This window comes from Ursus arctos, unplaced genomic scaffold (genome assembly GCF_023065955.2).
Source record: "Ursus arctos isolate Adak ecotype North America unplaced genomic scaffold, UrsArc2.0 scaffold_13, whole genome shotgun sequence".
In the NCBI taxonomy this organism is placed as follows: domain Eukaryota; kingdom Metazoa; phylum Chordata; class Mammalia; order Carnivora; family Ursidae; genus Ursus; species Ursus arctos.
The window spans coordinates 43251772-43274891 of record NW_026622797.1 but is presented as its reverse complement, the minus strand read 5'-3'; the positions used below and the strand labels follow the sequence as shown (position 1 = coordinate 43274891).

Below are 23120 nucleotides of genomic sequence, written 5' to 3'. Positions count from 1 at the left end.
TGTATGACAATCCCAGTGAAAGATGTCATTAACGCTCCCATTTTCTAGTAGTGAAACCCAATGCATGGAGCAGTTCAGTAATCTGCCCAGAATCATTCTGCCAATAAAGGACAAGACCAGCCTTTGACCCCATGCAGGCTGGTTCCAGAGCCTGTCTGCTTACCCTCCACACACACTGCCTGTCTGGAGATGAAAGTGCAAGTTCAAAGAGTTTTAGGAAGTTGCTCCAATTCATGCAAGGTCTGGATGGACCCAAATCTCAACCCGTCTGCTCTATCCCTCTGGCTAACATATTCACTCAGACCAAAATGTCAGTGCCTGGCTCCTGGTAGACATTCAATAAACGTTCCAACTAGTGTTAGCATATTCACGAGAAATATAGAGATCCTTCTAGCGTAAAACCGATAAATGCAGAACAAATGTATAAGCACTTTTTCTGGAGCTAAATAGCACCTCTGGTTGATGACTGAATAATCACATACAGGGTCTCAAAATTGAGTCGTGATGTCAAGCAATTCAAACTTTCCTCCTTCCAGCAACACGGGGGGGGGGGGGGACACTCACTGGCTCCTATGGCAAGGGCGGGGGGCTTCCACTGAGCCAGGGCCTGGTGGGAGCCAAAGAGCACGGAGAGCTGCTGCGGGCGGCCCGGCAGCGGGTGCGGCTGGGCGTTGGAGCCGAAGATGACCAGGTTACCAAATCCAAACTCTTCTATGTGACTCAGGTCACATCCCACGATGAACTCATTAAAAGACAGAGAGTCCTGCTGGAAAACAGCCTTGCCATCTGTGACAAGGAAGTCACTGTTTTCACAAGCAAAGCTCTTCACATCAGCAAAGGAGACATGAGCTAGGATAAGATGGGAAGCAGAACCGTCCAGAAACATTGACATGAAGACATGAGCGGTGTCATTGAAGTAAATGATTCGTTTGGACTGTGGTTTCACTGCAAAGTCCTTTAACGCGCAACTCTCCACAATATGCAGGGCTTCCGAGTCCCGACCAGATGGCACGGGGAGATCCACTCTATAGATGCCGTCTTTCAGGAGATAAAAGACATACCTGACATGGGATCAAAAGAAGCCTGGTGTGACCCAGTGCAAGCGGGGGTGAGTGACCTCCGCCCCCTGCTTCATCCTGGGTTGCAATCAGAACCATGTATCTCACCAGTCCCTAAGTACAGGGTGTCCCAAGGTGCACAGGGTAAAGGTACTTACTAAAGATATGCACTATTCATTTAAGTTAGAAGCTGGAACATTGGAAAATTTCAGCCTCGCTTTCAATGCTTTGTCTTCCAATTATATATGTGAATTTATAAGGAATCAGAATTTAAGAGCAGAAAGGGTCTTTAAGATTTTCTACCGAAGCCTACTTTTAAAGAAATGCATAGTATATAAAAATGACATGGCTAAACATGTTATTTATTGTAAAATACTTTTCTCCAAAATGCACATATTTTTAAATCCAATTCTTTCCATACATTTTCCCATGCATGGTGGAGGATAAAATAGAAGAAGGCAAAAACTTTTAACCCATTTTCTAAAACCAGTTATTGTAACGCTGTAAATATCTAGCAAAACTACCTTGCATTTTGCAGTGGACTAAGTGTTTTGTTATTTTTTTTTTTAATATTTACCATTGAGTGGGGCAATAGAGCCACCATTTTACAATTCATGAAGAAATACCCACAAGAGAGCAAAACAGCTAGGATGGACCTCCTAGCACTTAGAAGAAGCCAGTGGAAGAATTTTGGGAAAAGAAACACCTGATTTGGAGCCAAACCTCATGGTAACAGTACACATGAATTTTTAATAATGAAACAGAAAACACCACTAAAATATTTCATTGATAAACTAAACCTGTAGATACAATTTTAACTAAAACACAAAACGATTAACTTGAATGAAGCTAGTTTAGAATTTGTGATCATGGAGACTGATGCTAACACATGTACACTTCTGCTGGGGCCCTGGGTGGCTCAGTGGGTTAAGCACCTGACTCTTAATTTTGGCTCAGGTCATGAGATCAAGCCCCAAGTTGGGCTCTGCACTGGGCGTGAAGACTGCTTAAGATTCTCTCTCTCCCTCTCCCTTTGCCACACCCCACGCCTCTCACTCTCTCTAAGAAAGAAAGAAGAAAGAAAGAAAGAAAGAAAGAAAGAAAGAAAGAAAGAAAGAAAGAAAGAAAGAAAGAAAGAAAGAAAAAAAAAAAAGAAAAAAGAAAAAAGTATACTTCTGCTTAGTAAATCTTTCTCATCACAACCTCATGGATTGACGGGATTCTAACCTCTCACCACAACTGTCAAATTATTTTCCTTGTCCTATTCAGTCCCTCCCTTGTTCTCCTTGATGACTATTCCAAATCTTTATCAATATGCTCGACCCCTGTGCTAAAATAATATCCTGAAGTATAAACTCCATGTTGAGATGTGAACTTATGTTCTTCTTAAGAGACGTTTGCAGCAGGCAAAAAGCGGAAACAACTTGGCTCCTAACTGCCTGCTTTAGTTTCCCAAGTTCAAAGCTATTAAGAGAACATAGACTTCAGAGCAGACAAGAGGAAGAAGATTTGGGGTGAAGATTACAATCCTTGTACTGAAGCAGAGAGAGGGCAGGACTTTAACCCTCATTGCCACTTTGGAAGGGAAAGAAAAGAGAGGGAAGGTGTGTGGAGCTGAGGTGTTGCGCAGAGAGGGCAGAGGTGAGAAGGAGAAGAAGCAGTGGGGGGGGAAGAAGGTAGGAGGTTTAGAGTAAGTACAAACTTAATGAGTGAATAATTCAATGGTGCAAAATAAGAGCAAAGAGGAAACCACTTCTAATGGAGAATAAATGATTTCACCCACCTGCAATTCCTTAGGAACACTATATAATACAAAGTGTTGCTAAAAATTACATGCTAATTTTTACAGAAACTCTATTAGTGTGTAAGGAGATGATTAGAAGACAGGCCCCGGAAGTCAAGTCCTAGCCCCACTGCAGAAGAGCTGTGTGCTCTTGGGCAATTACTAAGCTGTGCTTTACTTTCCTATCCATAAAACCGAGGTAATACAAGTACTTCATAGGGTTGAACAAGAATTACATTAATTTTTGGAAGCAATACACTTACAAGCACATATTAAGTGCCCAATTAATATTATCATTATCATTTCTAGTCTCATTTCAAAATCTAAGCACAAATCAATTTTATCTAATGGGAAAAAAAGCCAGCGGAGACCTCACTGAGATGGATTTTGAGTGACTGATTTAGTGGGTGGTTTATTTTCCTTCTTATATTTATTATACATAATATTATAAATATATTTATTATTATTTATTTAGTGGGTGAAGTTTATTCATAAAATGCGTCATTTGGGGTAAATGCCAGGAGCAAAGTTCCATCACATAGGATCTTACACTTTTACAAATGAGAAAAATAAGATCCAGGGACCCAAAAGACTCACCCTACAACACAGTGTTTGTAAAACATATTCTTGAATCAGTGATTCATTCAAACTTAAGTATCAAGACAAAATAAGTACCTAGTAAATTATGAATGAATGTGAATAGAAAACTTGATTTCAGATCGATAATGAGCAACATTTTTTTTTTTTAAGAAGATCAATTCATCGGGGGTCCTGGGTGGCTCAGTCAATTAAGCATCTGCCTTCAGCTCAGGTCATGATCCCAGGGTCTTGGGATCGAGCCCTGCTTTGGGCTGCCTGCTCAGGGAGAGTGTGCTACTCCCTCTCTCTCTGCCCCTGCCCCTGCTTGTGCGCTTGCTCTCTCTCTCAAATCAATAAATAAAATCTTTAAAAAAAGAAAAAAAGGGGACGCCTGGGTGGCTCATTTGGTTAAGTGTCTGCCTTTCACTCAGGTCATGACCCCAGGGTCCCGGGATCGAGCCCCACATTGGGCTCCTTGCTCAGCGCGAAGCCTGCTTCTCCCTCTCTCGCTGTATCTCTCTCTGTCAAATAAATCTTAAAAAAAAAAAAGAGAAGATCAATTCATGAAAAATAAAGTGTCATGGGCTATATATTTTTTTCTTTCAAAATGAAAAGTTCAAATCTTATAAACTTGGCATTGCTTATTACCTATTAACCTGTTAGTCTCGCAAAATATATTCACAAGGAATACCTCATTTCATCCTCAAACTAACACGAATGGGCGACCATTGGTATGTTCCACATACAGACAAAAAAGTCACAGGTACAAAGTTACTTATTCCAAGTCAGAGTGCAATTGAAACAGAACAGCTGAGCTAAAATGTGTCCACTTTATTGGGGGGGGGGGGGAATAGTTATTTAAAATGGGAAATTTTTACTTATTATTAACCATCAACACCTGTGTCCAAAGATGCTAATTCGGAGGCCGCTACGCCAGCCTCTGCTAAGTCTGAGAACAGGACCAGGGAAACGAACCGGTGCGGAATTGCTCAGCAAAAGAAACAGTACAATGAAAGGAGGAATCACAGCCAGGAAGGACTTCCCCTAGGGAGTGTTGAGGGGGATATGAGACCTGGAGTCATGCCATAAAATGACAACTCCAGGACTGGAACCTGGGTCCCTCAGACCCAGAGAAGAGATCTTTCCCATCTATCCATATTTTACTGTAAAGGAGAGAAAAATCCACTCAACTTGAGAAGTTGTGGATCGAGTTTGCAAGAAATTTCCTTGTGGCTCTATAGAATGCGAACTTTGCCTAGATTTAATTACATTTGACATAAGATACATAGATTGGCTCCTCTGGTTCTATGATGTTTCACTATCTAGCAAGTTTCCCAAAGATTCTTGCCAAGGAAGAGAACTCATAGGTATAAGGCTAACACTTACCCATTGTACGAATCAGCCACAATTTTCTGAGGTGCAGTAATTGAGGGAGGAGTAATTTCCTCAACGTTCGAGCAGTTTCCTAAATCACAGACATACACCTAGAGAATCAAGCATGCATCTGTAGTCAGTGTCTGTCTGTATTCAGTTTGGCCAACAACTATTTCTTTTTTCATTTTTTAAGGCGTCCCCCACCTCCCACCCCTTTCTAATAATAAGTATTTCCTGAACATCTGTTCTATGCATAGGATTGTGCTAGTCCCTAGGGGCGCCTGGGTGGCATAGCGGTTAAGCGCCTGCCTCCGGCTCAGGGCGTGATCCCGGCGTTATGGGATCGAGCCCCACATCAGGCTCCTCCGCCATGAGCCTGCTTCTTCCTCTCCCACTCCCTCTGCTTGCGTTTCCTCTCTCGCTGGCTGTCTCTATCCTGTCGAACAAATAAATAAAATCTTAAAAAAAAAAAAAAAAAGAATTGTGCTAGCCCCTGACCACTTTTCAAAGTATTGCAAAAAAAAAAAAAAAAAAAAAAAAACCAACTCGTAAAAGTCAGTTTTATATCCTATGTCCTAATGAATGTACATCCTGTTTATATCAATGAAATACAAATACCTATTTTCCTGGCTTGTGGAACCAATTTAAGATATTTTTTCTTTTTTCTTTTTTTTTCTTTTTTTTTTTTTCTTTTAAGTAATCTCTACACCCAACATGGGGCCCGAACTTAAAACCCCGAGATCAAGAGTCACATGCTCCACTGACTGAGTTGGCCAGGCACCCCTCAACTATTTTTAAAATTTAAGCTGTATCCAAGTTTATGGGCCTCCAGCCATGGTGATTATAATAAGCCTGTCCCTTTGAAAGAAGGAAAGTTGAAACACATCAGGACCGTCTTCTCAAAGATTTCAATAATACTGTATTTTTAGAGACCACTGAAGTTACCCTTGGTTATTACATAATTTAAAACGCTTACAGCTGATTTTAATCATGATTGGTGGTCTTACCCAGTGATAGCACAGGCACCACCACTCTCTTATAAAAAATGAATTACCATTAATACAATAAACCCATGGCTTTGAAAAATCACCAATAAAGATGATTTAACCGTAGGTCAGGACTAGTCTTAGGTAAAGTCCGGACCTTCCTACAGACCAGATCTATGACTCAGTGCTAACCCAATGTCTGAAACTTAGTAAATACTCACTGAGTACTTACGGAGGGAACTAATTATGTTTACTTGTAGATACATCAAGACATGCATGAGAGTGTCGATATCTAATTATTCACTTTAAGTCCTCAGACTAACCAGGTCATCCATGATGAAATACATTCTCTGATAAAGCCAGTCGACGGAGATGGAAGAAATGAATCCTGAACCTCTGTAAAAAATTCTCAGGTCAGACACATCAGACACGTTGGCAGCCTCTTTCATCCATATGAGAGACCCTTCCGAGAAATAAACGACTTGCTCGTGGACATTAACTGATATTCCTAGAAGAGCCATGCAAATACATGTGTGTTATGATATCACAACCAAAAAGAACCTTACATGATAGGAAATTTATTTCTTTAATTTTTAATAAGGAGATTAACATAGAAGTCAGTCTGGGTCTTTTTTTTTTCACGCGGAGGAAACGTTTCTTCCGATCGTACTGACCTGTGATGTTATGGTGCAGAGCGTCTGACTGGAGGCAACGTGCTTCATCTACTAAATGTTTTAAAGATCTCTTTCTTAGAGAAGCTTTCCTGGATAAAAAGAGCCACTGTTCCTCTTCTTGAACTAAAACAATAACACGATTTATAGGCAGACCAACCACATGCACATCGACACACACAAAAATCATTACCATCCTTCGAAGCAAGGCAACTAACGCTCAAAAGAGGCTGGTCAGATTTTTCTCTGAAGCCACCGGGGGCATTTCAAAGGCAGCATAAATCGCACTATTCCGTGATTGGGGGTGGGAAGTACAGTGTCAATCAAGTAGGGTGTATATGTATGTGCCCCTAAGTGCCCCCAAAATAACACCACGGAAGGGATCGCCATTCTCCACAGCCTTGCGCCAGCAGGAGCTCGGCTCATTATCCGCAGCCCTGAGAATGTGACCGCTCGGGGGAGGGGGTCCAGCCCGGGCCAGACGGGGTTGTTGCATAACACCAGACAGACATTGGTTGTCTCTGTTTTGTCTTCAATTATCTCTCCGTTTGAGGCCAGAGAAAAGTCCTTAGAGCAATGAAATCTGAGGACTGCAGAACTCTGCTTGACGTCCCACTCGGCTGGAGACTGATGCAGGGTGCGCCGATGAAGGGCAATTAATAAAAGGTATGCAATAATTGCAGTCACAACAACCTTAAACCTGCTCTATATTTAACTCATCTTTCGGATGCTTCTTGCATAACAAAAATGCCTCTCCTTTCCTAGAGTCCAGTAACAGCCAAAAAACCAAAGGCTGGGGATCGGCGACACTCCATACGCGTAGACGCGTGCAGATTAGGGGAAGGGCCAGTCCATTCGGCAAATGGGATTGGGGCGAAAATAGAAAGCAGACTCCTAGAATTCTGAATCTTTCTGTGTTGTTCAAGACTCCTACTGGGGTCCCCAGAATATTTCCTGTGCTTCTTTGAAAGCATTTTCATTTATTATTTTTTCCACACAGGCATCATACAGTAAGTATTCAATCTCCTAGGCAATCATTAAATGCCAAAGTGAAAAAAAAAATAGTACTTGCAAAATAATAACAAAAGCTAACTTGGTAGATTGAATATTTGAAATGGTAAAATGTAAATTATTAAGTCCAGATATATTTAAAAATCTGAAGGAGAATGGAAGAAAAAGATATCCGATACATATTAAATGATGATACAGAATATAAAATGGGAATGTCAATGAACTTTAATGTTATCTAGAACAAAAACATAATTAGGAAGGAAATTCTTTGGGGAACAGCAAATGCGATGTATCAAGTTGCAAAGCAAAAGCTTACAGTTCTGTGTTACTTGTTTAAACTTATTTATGCTGATAAAACATATTAGAAGCAAAATATCCTGGGGTGAGGGCAAGACGATTACGTCTTCCTAAGCGTATGCACGTGAGTCACAATCACTAATGATGTCATCTGAAACTAAGGATTTGTATGAGGCCACTTTTTTCTCATCCCTAAATTTTTCATTCTAATTTTGAAATTCCTAAATTCTAATTTAAAACCTTCAGGTCCAGTAACTTCTATTTGTCAAATACTGGATGGGATTCATCTAAAACTGGAGTTGACCAGTACCAAAAGACAGTGTTGATTTGGGCAGCAGAGGTGGGGTTCTTGGGTCCACCAGATGAGCCCGCGCTCTGAGATCTGAACCCACCCTGGCCACCCCCTCAGTTCCCGAGTAACAGAAGGGGCATTCCCAGGTTGTACCTGTTGAGGATAAAGTGGTAATACTAGATTCTGCTTCTGGCCCCTCACCAACTTCATTTACTGCTGCAACGGAAAACCTAGTCCAAAAACAATTTAGAGAGATGTGTTTCACATGGCATGGTGTGAACATGAGACAAAAAGGGAAGGAGCAATAATATTTCTATTTAAAGAACAATGTGGCAATGCATGTATCTAGTTACTCAGTCCCACCGCTCGGCACCGAGATGACCATCAATCACATCCTTGTTTGCATTCCGCATAGAACAGTTCAGGGTCACAGGGGTCAAAAACTGAACTCTGCTATCTGCATGACCCCCATTCCTACCCCTAATTTAAAGAGGCCTTAGTAAATGCTGGAAAAGCTAACAATAATAAAATAATCCCCCTAATGGTTAATAAGAAAGCATCACTAACAAAATTTCACCTTCTTACTTTTTTCATGTTGGGTTAAATGAAGAAATGGTATTTATGGTGTTTATGCTGTCTTTATTGGTGCCCTTTATAAGGATCCTCTGAATATAATAGAAATACTTGAGAATGTTTTTGCTTAGAACACTGTAGTCTAACAAACATACAAACTTGAGAAACACTACAGTAACTTCAACCCAACAACACAAAGTCAATGGGAGTTTTCCAAATATATCTGGAAACGTCTCTGGGGCCATGTTTCTGAAGTAAGGCTGTTTCTGCAGCCTTGCGGGCTGTGTCTTGCTCGCACCCCTTAATTCTTACCTGTAGGTGGTATTTGGTAGAGTGGAGTAAAACTGGAAACTGGTTCTCTGTGTTCCTGCATCTAATTGTTGATTTTTGCTGATCAGCCTTAAGTTGTAACCCAAAATAGGTCCTCCTGGGAATTGGGGCGGAGCCCAACTGACTTCCACAGTGTCGGGACTCGAGCTCTCGATATTTCTAATGGAAGGAGCAGTCTCAGGAACTAGAAGAGGTAACGGTGACATGGTGAGCAGGAAGATGCACAAGCAAAACGTGTAAATAGCATGGGGAGAAAAGTCCTTGTTTTTTGAGGCGTAAATTAGATATTTTTATTAATATTCAAAATGAGTGATAGAGAGAAGGTGGTAAGATATCTAGGAGCCATAACTCCTGACCCTTAAATGAGACCAGTTGGCTACTTTCCTAAGGGGCTCTACCAAATGTTAGTTTCCTTGCATCTAATTTATGAAGGTGGAGGTACGCAAATAGGATAAATGTTCTAGTAAGAAGTTATCAAAAGTCTCCAGAGATCTGAATGCGTTGGAACTGTGGGGTGGAACCGGGTTAGGAAGAAGAGAATCTGTGACAAAACAGGAGTCAATGATTAACAGGAGTTGAAAGAAGTAAATCTTGGGCCTTTTCCCTCACTCGAGTGCTTGCGACAGCCTGAGCAGTTCCAGCTGAAGATAGGGGTTCCGATAAGCTTGAAATAAAAGAGCGTGCTTCCCTCTTGCTGGCATCAGTTCTGCTGACCCCGACTGTGTGTCCCTTCCCACCGCCCCCAACGTCCCTTGGAATCCAAGTTCACCGTGCTTTAGCCCCACCCTCTCTCTTGCGAAGGCTTAAAGGAACACGCATGGATTAATTACGCATTCACTCAGACTGGAGAAGCTACCTGAGTGGCAAAGAGCAGAAAGAGAAACAAATGATCTGACAGCCAGTCTGCCATTCCTGCCTCTACCTACTTTTCAGACCTCCCACCCCCTGAAGCCACACTCTTTCATTTCCTCTTCCTGTAGAAAGATACACTGTGATGTCACTTCGTTCTTGGGTAGACTTCCCTCCCTCTGAACACTTGGCACACGCTCTGCATCAGTCCTGACTCAGGAGAGTTGGTAGAAATAAGACAGGGCAGCCTTCACCTTGGGTGAGTTTTTTAAAGGCCTGTTTATTGATCTCTCGGCCTTTCTCCGATATGACCCCTCCTCTACTCTCAGACCCATCTTTGCCAAACACAAACATCATTGTGTCGACTCCTCTGTTCCCTGCACTCAGTCACCTTGGTGAACGGAGGGACATGAATCATCTTTCACTGATTAGAATCAGAATGTTGAAAAACCTAATTCATCAGGGTCAAGGCGCAGACATGATCTGCCCCACTTCAAGCAAGTTGGATGCCACCCACACGGTGAGCTGTGATTATTGCCCAAACCTCTCCCACGAAAATCCTCCCTGTAAGGCCAGTCAGGGTGGGCAAGATATTCCTTGCCTACTAACCATTCCACTTGGTTAAGAAATGATCTTCATAAGGGCCCCGATTAAAAGGTAATAATCCCTCCGAAGTCATACATTTCCCATCACGAAAGGAGAAGAGGGCCATGAGGCGTGGGACACAAAGCAGGAAACTCTAAGCTTCAATGTGGCTAGAAAAGTGAGAAGGAATTGAGGAATGAGGGGCTATCCGTAGAAAGGATACCCAGTGTAGGTCTGGAATACCTGGCGGGCATGAGGGCTTGCAAATCCAGGAGAAAGGCCCAGAACTGGAAAGCAACATTTGCCTTCTTATTTTGATTTGAGTAACCACGGGCCCTGGATCATATTATCTCTCCAGCATGGGAAAATGTCCCAGCACCGTTGGAATACATGAGGCATTGCTTTGAACAAAGAAGGATCCATGTATTCCACTCTGGTCTGGAACATTTCAAATATCGCCCTAGCCAGTGTCTGACCCGAGCTTCGGAGGGTGGTCAGGGAGTAATCAGCACAGGTGGCCCACACACAGCCTCAAATCTGACAAGCAGTGAGAGAGCACGAATCAGGGAAAGGGGAAAATGCCGTCGGCGGCGTCATCAGCCGTGCAGCGCTGCTTGGGTCCACAGCCTAGTGCAGCGTGAGGCTCGTGCACACGGCCACACTGCAGAGCTGAGGGGCGGGACATTTAACACCGGCCTGGTGCCCATGCTCGCAGGTCCGTTCAGCCAAGCCTGAGGGCCAGGGCACCAGACAACTCTCCTTCAGTGTCTGCCCGGACGGGCACGCCCCTAAAATGCTCTAGGTCTGGCCCCTCCTCCCGGTATGGAAGTCACATCTTCAAAAGAAGAAATCAGAAAACACTCCAAGGTAGGTGCAATTTTTTTTTTAAATCATGTCTGATAAAATGCTCAAGTATGACGGTAACCTCCGGGCTAGCTGCTCTCTCTCCGTGGTTCCCAAGCTGATTCCCTCATTCCCTCAATTCATTCTATGCGTCATTGCCAAAACTATCTTTTTCAGAAGCACTTGAAACCATTACTTCTCTGCTTTAAAACTGTCCTGAAGGGGGCGCCTGGGTGGCGCAGTCGTTAAGCATCTTCCTTTGGCTCTGGGCGTGACACTGGCATTATGGGATCGAGTCCCACATCAGGCTCCTCCGCTGGGAGCCTGCTTCTTCCTTTCCCACTCCCCCTGCTGTGTTCCCTCTCTCGCCGGCTGTCTAATAAATAAATAAAATCTTTTTTAAAAATTAAAAAAAAACAAAATAGAACTGTCCTTAACTGCTAACTGCTTGTTGAGGCTTGTCTGCTGCCTTATTTAATACTGCAACCTGCCTGTCCTTTACCCCCGCGCGCCATTTGCAAGCCCCTAACGGACGAACCCTGTTCAAAATGGCCCTCTTACCATCCTGCGCAGCACTTTCCCACTTACGATGTACTTTCCTTATTTATTAGGCTTACTGCTTAGAGTATGTGTCTTCCACCAAAAGGTGGGTGCACGAGAACAGGGAGTTTGGTACTGATCACAGAAGAGTGCTGCGTACCTAGAAGGCTACGTGGCAGGTGGTTAGGTACCCAGTTACTGAATGGATCAATTAACAAAGGAGTGATTTATTTCATTATTTTAAATAGAAACAAACTAAACTAAAGCTTTGGAATAATCTCCTTATTTCATGAGCAACAGGGACACACTGTACCTCCATCAGGATGAGTCCTGTAACTGGGACTTGACAGAGAGCGCAGCTGCAGCTGGGCTGTGAAGATCCAGACCACTCGGAAGATATACTCCGTGAAGGGGTGCAGGTGCTCCACGGCGTAGGAGAGCTTGGACACGGCCTACGTCGGGAGGGATGATTCATCAGCATTTACAGACCCACCACTGCACAGTGCGGCTCCACAGCACAGAGGAGTTTGTAACAGGTGCAGGACTTTTTGGATATGGGGTGACCCAGGGCCCGCCAGACCAGACGAAACGAGACGGAGCTCGAAGCTGAGCCGTCCAGATGTCAGTCTGCATAATTCACACCGAAAGTCTCTTCTTCAAATTTGCAAAATTATGGATTCGGTTATTTGGCATTTACCTTAAGGCTTTAATTTTTCTGTGTTAATATATTTAGTGTCTTGGGGCTATTTTTCTCTGAGCTTACTCATGCATTCTTAAAAGAGACAGTCCTAGATGACTTTCTTGCCCTCCATTCTAGCTGGAATCATGGTAGGTGGGATGGGCAGAAAATGACCAATGATACGAGTCGTAGGTTAGGTGACACTGTGCTGAAGGAACAAAATAGATGTCTAACAATATGTTTTGCTCAAAAATAAAGGATTTAGCATCAACATGTTACTTAGTAGCAGAGATTGAAGTTCAGCTAATCCAACCCTCACCTTACACTTCAATCTTCTCTAGAATGTCTTTATACCAATTATAATACTTAGTAATTTGGCACTTCTAAAATCTGGAAAAAATCTGTGTGTACATACATATGCAGCTTTTCATACCTCAGTATAAGTCCAGCTTCCAGGAAGTTGTGCGTATTTCCACTGAATGATGTATTTTACTCCAGAGATGTTGGCAGGTTTCCATCGTAAGGTCACAGCATGGCTTCCAATGGAAGAAGCAAAGGGTGCGGTGGGGAAATCTGCATTTTCTGGGGGAGGAAACAGGACTTCATTCACCCTGCACCTCTGTCCGTCAAGTCAGGAGAAAGGGCGTCTGTTTCATCGCCGGCTCTCCAGAGTCTCTGGTTACAGCTACATCTTGCCACAATAACTTACCCGAATAATAAATGATGCACATATTCAACTGGTTTATTTTTTAAAAATCAGCTGGATAGTCTGGCATCTTTTTTCCCCATAGAATTCACTATTATCTTTTTTTTACAGGCAAGCAACGTGGAGTATTGTATAGTTTTCTCTTACCATACCACTTCCTTAAAGGTGAGGGGGCTGGGTGCCGGGAGCATGTATGGTACATAACAGAACCATCCACTCTCCCAGAACATGTATCGCAAGACATATTTTAAATTTTACACTACAACCTGTTGCTATTGCTTTTCTTGTCAATACATTAGTTTTATACGTACGAGTAATTCTACTCCAAAGGATTCTATATTCAGTTGTTCTATACTGTAAAATTTTTGTGACTTCTAAATATTAGTAACATTGATGTGGGAAACAAAGGCAGAAGAAAAATTATTAAATTTCCTTAATACTTACAGCCCATTGACAAGTCCTGGAAACAAGCGGAGTGACATTCTTCTAGGGACTCAATTGCCTTGATGATGATACTTTGCTAAGGGCAAAAGGCAATCTTAGCCCGACCCCCAGGATCCTGTAAGTCTTCTTTAACATATAAAAATTCCTTTGGAAATTTCCTTTATCTCTATTCCCCAAGATACATGTTGGCAATCATCCCCCAAGCATATGACCCACTGATATACATCTGAAGGGTCTCATGACTAAGGTTTTATTGGACAGCAATAAATGACCTTTTCCCAACAATAGTTAACCTCCTCAAGGTCTTGGAAACCTTGCTTGCAAAATTCCATAGAGACTTACGCTAACCCTAGCCCCCTCCCCCTTGAAAGTATGTAAATTGCCACCCCTCGCAACCCCAATGCAGCTCTTTCTGCCCATGGGTCCTGTCCCCATGCTTTAATAAAACTACCTTTTCGCACCAAAGATGTCCTAAGAGTTCTTTCTTGGCCATCAGCTTCAAACCCTGACGTTCTTCCTACCTCAACATTACGACTGGCAACACACATTTACTGTTGCTACTTTCAGGCCCTGTACAAGGGGCTAGAATTTGGACTGGTATGTTCCACTGGGATGAGGTTAGTTTACTTTGCTTTTCCTGTCTTCCAAAATTGTGACCGATATGCTTCAGCTTGCTTTCCCCACCCCCACCCCCAATTTTTTATTGTGGTAAAATACACATGACATAAAATTTACTATCTTAACCATTTTTAAGTGTGTTCAGGGGTATTAAGTACATTCATATAGTTGTGCAGCCATCACCACCATTCATCTCCAGAACTCTCCTCAACTTGCAAAACTGAAACTCTACCCACTAAACATTAACTCCCCATTCTGCCTCCCCCCGCCCCCGGCCCCTGGCAAATACCATTCTACTTTCTGTCTCTACGACTTTGACGACTCTAATATATCATGTAAGTGGCACCAAACAATATTTGTCTTTTTGTGACTGGCTGATTTCACCTCACATAACGTCCTCAAGGTTCATCCATGTGGCAGCATGTATCAATTTTCTTCCTTTTTGAGGCTGAATAACATTCCATCATATGTATATATCAAATTTGCTTACGCATTCATCTGTCAATGGACACTCGGATGGCTTTCACGTGTTAGCTATTGTGAATTCAACAAGAAGTGTGTTACATCGGTGTATAAATATCACTTCAAGACCCCACTTTAGGGGCGCCTGGGTGGCACAGCGGTTAAGCGTCTGCCTTTGGCTCAGGGCGTGATCCTGGCATTATGGGATCAAGCCCCACATCAGGCTCCTCTGCTATGAGCCTGCTTCTTCCTCTCCCACTCCCCCTGCTTGTGTTCCCTCCCTCGCTGGCTGTCTCTATCTCTGTCAAATAAATAAATAAAATCTTTAAAAAAAAAAAAGACCCCACTTTACTTTGAGTCTATACACACAAGCGTAATTGCTAGATTCTATGGTAATCCTGTCTTTAATTTTTTGAGGAACCATCTTGCTGTTTACTACAGAGGCTGTATCATTTTACATTCCCACTAACAGTGCACAAGCATTCCAACTGCTTCACATCCTCATCAGAACTTTTATTTTTCTGGGTTTTTTCAGGGTAGCAGTTCTAATGAGTGTGAGGTGGTATTTAGCTGTAGTTTGGATTTGCATTTCCCTAATCAGTTAGTGATGTTGAATATCACTTCATGTGCTTATGACCATTCGTATATATTCTCTGGAGAAATATCTATTCAGGTCCTTTGCTCATTTTTGTCTTGGATTGTTTGGTTTGTTTGGTTGTTCAGTTTTAGGAGTTTCTGTATATTCCAGATATTAATCCCTTAGCAGATATATGATTTGCAAATATTTTCTTCCATTCTATTGTTGCCTTTTTGCGCTGTTGATAGTGTCTGATGTTGTATATATTTTTTTTAATTTTCATGAAGTCCAATTCGTCTATTTTTTCTTTCATCGCCTGTGCCTTTGGTGTCATATCTAAGAAGTCATTGACAAATCCAATGTCGCAAAGCTTTTGCTCTATTTTTTCTCCCAGGAGTTTTATAGTTTTAGGTCTTACATTTAGGTCATGAATCCATTTTGAGTTAATTTTTTCATGATATTATGTAAGGGTCCAACTTCATTCTTCTGCATGTGGATATCCAGTTTTTCCATCACCATTTCTTGAAAAGATTGTCTTTTCCCTATTGAATAGTCTTGCCATCCTTGTCAGAAATCATTTGACCATCTATACAGGATTTATTTCTGGACTCTTTATTCTGGTCCATTTGTCTGTATGTCTGTCTTTATTACTGTAATAAGTTTAAAATCCGAAGTGTGGGTCGTCCACCTTTGTTCTTCTTTTTAAGATTTGGAGTCTCTTGAGATTCTATATGAATTTTCAAATGGATCTTTCTATTTCTGCAAAAGATACTGGGATTTTGATAGGGATTACATTAGATCTGTGGGTTGCTTTGGGTTAGCATTGACATCTTAACTGTATTGTTTTTCAATCCATGAATATGGGATGTCTACTTATGTCTTCTTTAATTTGTTTCATAAGTGTTTTATAGTTTTTATTTTACAAGTTCTTCACCTGCTTGGTTAAGTTGGTTCCTAAGTATGTTATGCTTTTTGATGCTATTGTAAATGGAATTGCTTTCTTAATTTCTTTTACAGATTGTTCATTATTAGCAAACAAATGCAACTGATTTTCACGTGTTGACTTCGTATACTGCTACTTTGCTGAATGTATTAGTCCCAACAGTTTTTTGTGCTGTCTTTAGCATTTTTTACTTATAAAATCATACTATCTGCAAACAAGGATGATCTTCCTTCCTCCTTTCCAATTTGAATGGCTTATTTCTTTTTCCTGCCTCATTGCTCTGGCTAGGACTTCCTGTACTATGATGAATACAAGTGACAAAAGCAGACATCCCTGCCTTGTTCCTGACCTTACAGGATAAGCTTTCTTTTTTAAAACAACGACTACTCTGGTCGAGAAAACATAATAAGTTTTTGTAAAAAGCTTAAAATGGCTAAATACAAACTTCCATGACCTCTCTCTTTCTGGTTAAAAGCTAACACCACTGGGATCACTATAGATACTGAATCTGGACTAATTGTAGTCCACACCACCAGAATACTCTGTGACCCAGAAAAAAGAAAGCCATGGTCAGCTAGCCCACAGACAGCCTGATTCTTCTATTTATGGTTCATTTTTAGCCATTATAACTATACAAGCAGAGCACAGTTCCATTTTCCCCCCGTTTAATGGTGTGAGACACTTAATAGCAGAGATCGGAATATTCTGTGGGAAACCTTTGTCAAAAAATAAAGGACTCCTGGTTTAAAATGGAGTCAGGAAGCCCTGAAAGGGGAGCTCTCACACACACACCACTCGTTTCAGCCTGCAGAACCAGCACAAAGAATTATTTTGCCAAGAAGGACATTTTTCACATGGGAATTTCATCTTTTCTTTTTAAGAAAAAGAAGGAAGATCTCTCCAAGCTCCAGCAACAATGCACTAACCACCGCTCACAGCCAATGAGAAACCGCCACAACCTTGAGCTTTTGTTTTTCTCCAGTGAACTTTTGTTCAGAACAACCCTCCCCAGTTTCCTCCTTTCCTCTATAAAAGCTGAACTTCCCTATGTTCTCCAGACTTACCTATGGTTTGCCGTAGTTTGCTTGTCCTGAATTGCAATTCCTTTACTATTCCCAAATAAACTCATTTTGCTAGTAAGATAACTGGCTATTTTATTTTGAAGGTTGACACTTTAAAGAGGGGTCCAGGGGCGCCTGGGCAGCTCAGTCGGTTAAGCTTCCTGCCTTCCACTCAGGTATGATCTCAGGGTCCTGAGACTGAGTCCGACATTGGGCTCCCTGTTCAGAGGGGAGTCTGCTTCTCCTTCTCCCTCTGCCTCTTCCCCCTTGCTTATGCTCTGTCTGTCTCTTTCAAGTAAATAAATAAAATAATAAATAAATAAATAAATAAATAAATAAATAAATAAGGGTCCAGTGTGGAGTTGTCAGCAGAGTAAGGAAGAAGATCAAAAGAATCAGAAAGAACGTAAGTTGAGAACTTGGCAAAAGGGACCAGTGCTCTATGAGTAAGTGCCAGTGAATGTAAACCTCACAGCTCACTGGAGACATGTGTTTCAAAGCCATGGCGATGTGTATGGAAAATCAGAGGTTAAGTAGGTTTGTTCTAAAATATCAGGACAAGAAGTAACTACATGAGAAAGAGAAGCTGAACTGAGCTGTATACTACTTTCAACACATTGCTGAATGGGCGAGAAAAGGCTCTCAAATCAACTCAGAAGGTTAAAATCAAGTTACTCCCCTTCTAGTTCATCTTCAAGTTCATCCCCTTCTGTGTGGCCCCAAGCAAATATATATACTTTGTGCCTCCTTTTTCTCATCTGTAAAATGGGGATAATAATAGCATTTATCCCTCTGAGCTGAAAAAGACTAATACCTATAAATTACTTTTACCAGTGCCTGACTCATTAATGTCTAATAAATAATAGTTCTTTTTATTTTAATATATTTTTAACAATACCTTTTCCACTGTGGAAAAGAGATATGGATGGTATCTAAAATAGAATAACGTAGCAGACTCACAGATAAATGGACCAGGACTAAATGTGTTAGAGACAAACACGATCTTAGGTGTTTGGCCGAAAAGATTCATTCTAACAAACTAAAGATATGGTCTATAAGCACAATTGCCTTTATTTAGACTTGGTACATCTCATTTGTTAATAGTCTATAGACAATGACCCATAGTCAATGAGAAATTTTAAATAAAGCATTGATTAACTTGTATTCTAACAGAATATATAATTAAGTTGGTAGTGTAACTTTGGAATACAAGAAAAGAATGTAAATCAAAGTTTTCCAAACTTTCTCAGTTCTGGCATCTTCAGTTTCTCAGTAATTATTTCATAACTCCTTGGACCAAAAGACTTGCCTAACAACACCATTTATTGTATTATAACTTAAGTATGCACGACCTTTCAACTTAGTAGATGTTTGAAAGAAATAACACACATAAATTAAAAGACAATATATGTATTCAATCCTCAAATAAAAATAATTGCACACTAATGGGATCTGTGTGCCTACTGGGGACAGCACAATTTCTCCAATATTGTAATCACACTGGGCACCACCATCCCCATATCCTATTCCACACTGAGTTTCTTGCTTTATATCGCAGCAATCACCAAAAAACTCAGCATTGCACAGATATACTATAGAAAGGAATGTAGTGCATTTCATTGTTTATACCATGAACTATCTCCAACTAGCACTTCCAATGATGTCCGGAAGATGTCAGCTATCCTGTGTTTCCCTTGAATGTTCAAAATGCCCCGTGCCTTCCTATGAGGTCGATATAATGCACTGGGGTACCTCGGTGCACAGAATATAAATTTTATTCACAGCTAACTCCCACTATGCAGTAGGAAAAGAATGTAATATCACTGTCTCTCCCCAGAAATGTCAAGGGGGTTCTGTCTAAAGGACAGAAGCAAATCAGGACAGCAAGGGAAGATCCTCCCAATTTCCATCAGCCACTGAGAGCAAGGAGCAAGCCATTGAAACAAAGACTACAACTTATGGAAGAATCAATCAATTCCCAGTCTGGAAGGAACTATCCATCTCTTAGTGGGAGAAAGACCCTGGAAATTCTGGAAAAGCAAGCTACTAACATCCAGGATGTGACTTATCAAACAGTTGGTCCTTCAGAAACCACTAGAGAATTAACGCACTAGGACAAAGCCACTTAGACATACCTCACCTGCTCTGAAATCAGACAGAGGGAGCTGGAGACATACAGCTAAGTTCCCCACTTACTCAAAATCTAAGAGCAAGAAGCGTATAGCTTCTATACCCTCAGTAAATTTCCCAGAGCCTTGTAGGGAGCCATGCACATCATAGGTACTCTATTGGCTAGCTAGCAGCTGAATAATTAAATGCACATTAAATAAAATATTCCTGTGCTTTCGGTTCATTAAAATAGTGGCATTTCCTGACATCAAGTCTGCTTAGCTATTCATAGTCATCTCTTTCATTAAGATAGAAGTGATTTCACTTACTGAACTGTGGGCAAAACCTCAAATTCTAAACCTCAGTCAGGTGCTGCGTTTCCCCTGTTTTGCTCTGAAAGAAGAGTCTTGCTGAGTTTCTATCACAATGGCTTTCACATTTGAAATTATTTTTTCTGTATACGTATATATATTTTTATAATGCTGAGATACAGAAGTCTAAATATTTTAAGAGATGGCTCATTCTCCTTACATAAGCACGGGTTCCTAGAGTGGATGTCGAGTATTTTTAATAATCGTCGCGTTAAGTCTGCTTACCTAGCACTTCCTCCTCGAAGGCAACTTCCGCGCTGCTGCAGCCGACCTCACAGGATTCTCGCTGTGGAGACAGGTGGCGTCCCAGTCAGTGCAGCCTCGCTCCTGCTGTTGCTGATACATTTCAACTACATTGTCACTTTCAAGTGCCTGGTATGTAAGTGTTCCTGTATATCAATTATTTCAACTGCAATACTCTAAGTTTCCATTTGCTAGTGGGATTAGAAGAGCACCTTTCAAACTTTTTTACCATGTCCCAAATTTCAAAACACATCTAACCAAACAACCTAGTACACACATACATGTTGGGGAAAAGAAATCTTGAAACAGTACTTACTTTTGTTTCCTTTTTTATTGAGGTATATTTCATATGCCATAAAATGCACCCATTTAAAGTACACGATTCAGTGGTCTTTAATATATTCATGGAATTGTGCAGTCATCAGTACAATCTAATTTTAGAACAACTTCGTCCCATTAAGAAATCCCACACCTGTGATGCAATCATACATGTTCTGTTCTAGTCTATTCTTTCATTTTGTTTGTTGTGACTCTTTATTCACTAAGTTGATTTCATGATCCTCTAATGAGTGACATCCCACAGTGTGAGAAAGCACTGAGCTCAACAATGCAATTGTATGTTTGCCGTCTTGGTCAAAGTTTTAGTGAGTTAATAACCTAAAACTCTAGCCTAAAATGGTGCCTATTTATTTTGTATATCCATGCTTTCCTTCAGAAATTAAAACCTGACTAAATTTTATAGTAACTTGAACGTTTTATGAATATCTTAATACTAACATTAAATTTTAAGGTTCTACAAAAACCTAACAATGATTAGCATTTTCCTTCATTAACTTAAAACGGTAAACATTTTCGTGACCCAGACACAACTGCAACTCTTAACAGATGCATTAGCATTCGTTACAAAGAAAGAAAGAAGGAGGGGGAGAGGGGAGGGAGGGAGGAAGGAAGGAAAGAAAAGAAAGAGAAAAGAAAAGAAAAGAAAAGAAAAGAAAAAAAACTTTCGGAAAAAAGGCACAAATTCTAAGACTATAACACAATCATGATCCACCTTCCTGCTTTCATTCAATTTGCATTTATAATACCCAGGACAACATGCTATTGTTTCTCCTGGTGATAGTGGAAACCATGACACAATACATTTGCCCTGAACATTGCAGGTAATTTGCAAATACTAGCTGCACAATGTTTGACCTATTCACTCAAGGGAAGTGCAGACTGATAAGCTCCGGTTTGCTTAGTTAAGGATTAATTTAAATACCTCAGTCTGGGCTCAGGATTATTTAACTTAAGTGCTTAGTATACTTTTCACATTCTTTTTGCAGGTTTCAGTAAAATACATTCAACCTGTTCATTAACTGCAGAGAATAAATATACCAAATGGCAACAAAATTATCATGTAACATGGAATTTTTTCCCAAGAATTAAAACCAAGGAAGAAGAAAGGAAATAGAACAGTGTTTATTTGGAAATATTGTTAGTCCTGACTAACCAGTACATTGTGGGTTTATTTTACCTGAATCTTTTCAGAGGAAAATAGATAATAAAATTCCAATCTATCTAGGAGTTTAAATGTTTTGTTACTTTGTGAAGCTTGTATTTTTTCAGCTTTATTGAGATATAATTGACATATAAAATGTATAAGTTTAAGGTACACAACATGTTGATTTGATATATTTTTTTTTAAGATTTTATTTATTTGACAGAGAGAGAGAGAGGAGAGAGAGAACGCACACAAGCAGGGGAAGTGGGAGAGGGAGAAGCAGGCTCTCTGCTGAGCAGGGAACCCTATGGGAGACTCAATCCCAGGACCCTGGGATCATGACCTGAGCCGAAGGCAGACACTTAGCTGACTGAGCCACCCAGGGGCCCCTTGATACATTTTTATATTGCAAAATGATTACCACTATAGCATTAGCTAATGTCACCATCCCGTCACATAATGACCATTTCTTTTTTGTGGTAAGGACATTTAAGATCTGCTTTCTTGGCAACATTCAGGTATAGAATGCAGTTATTATTAGCTATAATCACCATGCTGTACATTAGATCACCAGAACTTCTTCACATTAAAATGGAAGTTCGTATTCTAAGGAGTTTAAATGTTCTATCAAGTGGAGACAACACGATAAATTAGATTCTCTCTCTCTCTCTCATCTAACATTGGACTTAGAGTGACATTATCCAGTGCTCGAATTGCCTAGAGAGAATCAAAAGGAGGTCAGATTTAAGGAATTCACAGAATCCGAGCCCAGACCCCCGCAATGAGGCATGTAGACAGTGTACGCCAGGCTCCTGAACTACCATTCCCACGCAGAAGCCAAGTTCGTGCTTCCCAGGACTACATCAATCTACTGTCTCCGTTTTAGTCCACACTCCCGTTTCTCCCCTAGTAGTGAAACCACCTTTCTCATCATCCCTCTGGCTCCGTCCCTGTGTTTATCAGATGGGCACACGTGCTAGCAATGCCTTTCCTTACTCCTGTAACACAAGGAGGACGTACCCACCACCCTCCTGGGGTGCCCCTAGTACAGCCTCTCCATACGAATTGTGGCTTCCTTTCCTCAAAAACTACTCATTCATTCATTCGAAAATTACTGAGTACATATTTTGTGTGTGTGCCAAGCCCTGGTGTCGGCTTTAAGGATCCAGCAGCGAGAAAGACTGTGAAGTTCCTCACCTTCATGGAATTTACATTCTCTTAGAAGAGGACAGACAACAACTGAGTTAAAAAAAAAAAATCAAACAAAGTACATTCAGATGATGAGAAGTGCTATGAAGAAAATAAAACAAGTTAAAGGCATAGGGCATGACCAGGCAGGCAGGAGACTTCGTCTCATCAGAGTGCTCAGGAAAACCATGCAGAGAGGAGCCTGGAGCAGGACCTGAGCGGTTGCGAGAATCTGGGCTCATGAAGGACAAAAGCTAGGAGGCAGGAATGTGCCTCCTATACTCCTGCCTCCTATACTCCGAAGAGGGAAAGGCCAAGGCAGGTGTGGCGGGCACAGAGAACGAGGGAGAAGGGGTGTAAGGTGAGGCAGGGGAGCCAGCGAAAGGTAGTTCGTACGCTTTCTCAAATGGCAACGCAAAGCCCTAGAAAGGGTTTTAGGAACAATATGCTCTAATTTACATTTTT

The 23120-nt window shown here is 41.2% G+C and overlaps 1 protein-coding gene across 1 annotated transcript in view; it reads right to left on the bottom strand.

The window, feature by feature from the left end:
• ROS1 (ROS proto-oncogene 1, receptor tyrosine kinase) overlaps positions 1–23120 on the bottom strand; it is a 118502-nt gene that overhangs the window by 82312 nt on the left and 13070 nt on the right. The window contains exons 5-13 of the mRNA XM_057311122.1: positions 19967–20027; positions 12884–13032; positions 12085–12223; positions 8937–9138; positions 8205–8281; positions 6455–6577; positions 6104–6288; positions 4807–4904; positions 565–1061 (exon numbers count right to left, since the gene is read on the bottom strand). Of these exons, the coding sequence (XP_057167105.1) occupies positions 565–1061; positions 4807–4904; positions 6104–6288; positions 6455–6577; positions 8205–8281; positions 8937–9138; positions 12085–12223; positions 12884–13032; positions 19967–20027 (1531 nt within the window). The remainder of the gene's footprint in view (positions 1–564; positions 1062–4806; positions 4905–6103; positions 6289–6454; positions 6578–8204; positions 8282–8936; positions 9139–12084; positions 12224–12883; positions 13033–19966; positions 20028–23120) is intronic.